This window comes from Pundamilia nyererei, unplaced genomic scaffold (assembly GCF_000239375.1).
Source record: "Pundamilia nyererei isolate P.nyererei 1_Seehausen unplaced genomic scaffold, PunNye1.0 scaffold00075, whole genome shotgun sequence".
Lineage (NCBI taxonomy): Eukaryota > Metazoa > Chordata > Actinopteri > Cichliformes > Cichlidae > Pundamilia > Pundamilia nyererei.
Window position 1 is genome coordinate 1,636,850 of NW_005187476.1, and position 2,294 is coordinate 1,639,143.

The window sequence follows — 2,294 nt, forward strand, 5'->3', positions numbered from 1 at the left end:
CGCTTAAAAAAATAAGACTTTGAAATGCTTTTTTCCATCTGAAGGTTGGGCTTCAGCCACCGTGTTTGCTGTTACAGAATTCTCACTTAAGGATTCTTCTCCATGTCTTTCTTCTGCCTCTGATGTTGTGCAGGGAAACATAAATTTTGCACACACATGCCCTGGAAAGTTAACCATATTCCTTTTTTAAAATTAAAAACGTATCTTTGGATGTGAATTGCAAACTCCCTCTGCCTGCGAATGCTCTTGCGCCTGTTTGATTTTGCTTCAAGACGGCTTCTGTTTGTACTTCAAACAGAAGTGCTCATGTGGACATGCAGAGGTACCTGTGGCCTGGTTATGAGGTGCAGCTTCTCGGGGGGCTGCAGAGACAACAGAACAGTGCCCAGTTCTGTGACACCCTGCTCCAAACTGAGGGTGAGAAAGAAGGAAAATTACAAAGTTCTTTGTGATGTAAGACAATGTACAAAATGCACAACTGAGTCATTCTCTCCTGACTTATTCTTTATGTAAAGGTATCTCAATCCCAACCCACAGCTGCGTCCTTGCAGCTCTCAGCCCGTACTTGTCTCAGAAGCTTTCAGCCTCCCCCTCACCTCCATCTGGACAGAAGCGTCAGCTCCAGCTCCAGACCGTGAAGGCCCAGACTCTGCTCAAGCTGGTTGGTCTGCTTTACTCTGGTGTGCTGGAGGTAAAAGGAAACAATGAGAAGAGTGATGTGCTGGCTGCAGCCCACCAGTTTGGAATCACAGACCTTGTACGAGGACAGAAGGGTGGAGGGCCGAAAGAAGTCCAGGAAAGGAGGCAGAGTCTTGGGAATTGCAGAGAGAGACGGGGAAGCCTAAAAATACAGGAGACACATGTTGAGGCTGAGGTGACGGGCACGGGAGAGGAAAATTCACCAGTCAGAAAGAAAATCAGTGTGTCTGTTGGCACACAGACAGCAACCATTGCTGAAAATTCAGTGGATTTTGGAAATCCGGAGCCTGCCTCCTCTGTAGCTCAAAGCCCGGATGTTTGTATCACTGTTCCACATCTCACCCCTCGCCCCGCCGTTGCCAGTGATGCAGAGTCTACATTTGGCCAAACTTGTGACAGTGTAACGAATCCCACATCCACTTCATCTTTTTCCATTGACACTGTGCCTTTTCCTACCATCAGTAATGATTCCAGTTCCTCGGAAGCTCAGGGCGACTGTTACCAAGAGTCATCTGAGTCTGGGGACAGCATCACCTGGTTGTCCAGAGAAAGGGCAGGATTGGAGGATGGAAAATCAAACGGCACGGCAGCTGAGAGCGTAAATGCAGAGCAGCCACAACAGGTCTGCAGAGATGAGATGAACGAAAAAGAAAACTCGAGTGAAAAGAGTCCTTCACCATGCAGCGCAGCGGTGAAAGATCTAACCAAGATGAAGGAGATGTTGGAAGACGCACAGATATCCATCAAGGTGAAAAGAAATTGTATTCTTTTCGTGTTGTGAGCAGGAGTTCCGTTTCATGGATTGAGTGTAGGCATCATGTATGTTCGTTGTCTCTGGATTCGTTTGTTATATGTCACACCACATGTGTTGGACACCTTTCTCACTTTGTGTGTTTTTGTCAGAACTGTATTTGTCTTATGTGTGTGCAGGTGAAGCTGAGGAGAAGAACGACAGGAGAGATGTGGGAGGTGGTGACGGTACAAAGCCCAAATGAGACGTCCATCCTGACATCACCGACTCAGGTATTTAACCCTCTGGGGTCGCCGGACGCGGCGGCGCGTCAAAATCACATGACCAATTTAAGACGACACAGCTACAAGATGCGGCAGGTCAGAGTCCCCATTTCAACTTGGGTCGAAAGTGGTTGGTCGAAAAAATACACGCGATGTTTTTTTCTGAACAAAACAGTGGCGTTTACAGTGTGAAGAAGGGTAAAAACAGCGTTTTCTACAGACAGCGCTAGCAAACACTCTCCCTTGGCAAACATCCCTTCCCTATTGGTGTTAGTTTACCATGTCAGCCAATCAAAAAACTGATGAGTGGAGTGACACCCGCGATGGAAAGCAGGCGAGCGAAAGACAGAGAGAGAGAGCGAGTTTTCATATGTGAGACATTAGTGACGTTTAGCGTGTTTGGAGGCTGTAGTTAGTTTGTTGTGTAGTTATTGTCTTGTATTGTGTGTCAGTTAGACTGCTGAATTTCATATTTGCTCTAAAAAAGCCGTCAAAGGCAGATTTCAGTGTAAACGCTGTTCCCACTTGGAAAACTGGACTGATGCACCTCCTGCTGTCAGACCTGCAGGTTTAGGCCTGTG

At 47.0% G+C, this 2,294-nt stretch overlaps 1 protein-coding gene across 4 annotated transcripts in view; it reads left to right on the forward strand.

The window, feature by feature from the left end:
* The window catches only part of LOC102199475 (uncharacterized), a 12,950-nt gene that overhangs the window by 2,757 nt on the left and 7,899 nt on the right, over positions 1–2,294 (forward strand). For 3 of the 4 annotated variants that reach the window (XM_005737382.2, XM_005737381.2, XM_005737384.2), the window contains 3 exons: positions 299–417; positions 516–1,447; positions 1,603–1,722. In XM_005737382.2, coding sequence (XP_005737439.1) covers positions 315–417; positions 516–1,447; positions 1,603–1,722 — 1,155 coding nt within the window. In that variant the 5' untranslated portion in view covers positions 299–314. The remainder of the gene's footprint in view (positions 1–298; positions 418–515; positions 1,448–1,602; positions 1,723–2,294) is intronic. The other variant, XM_005737383.2, reaches the window with a different exon arrangement.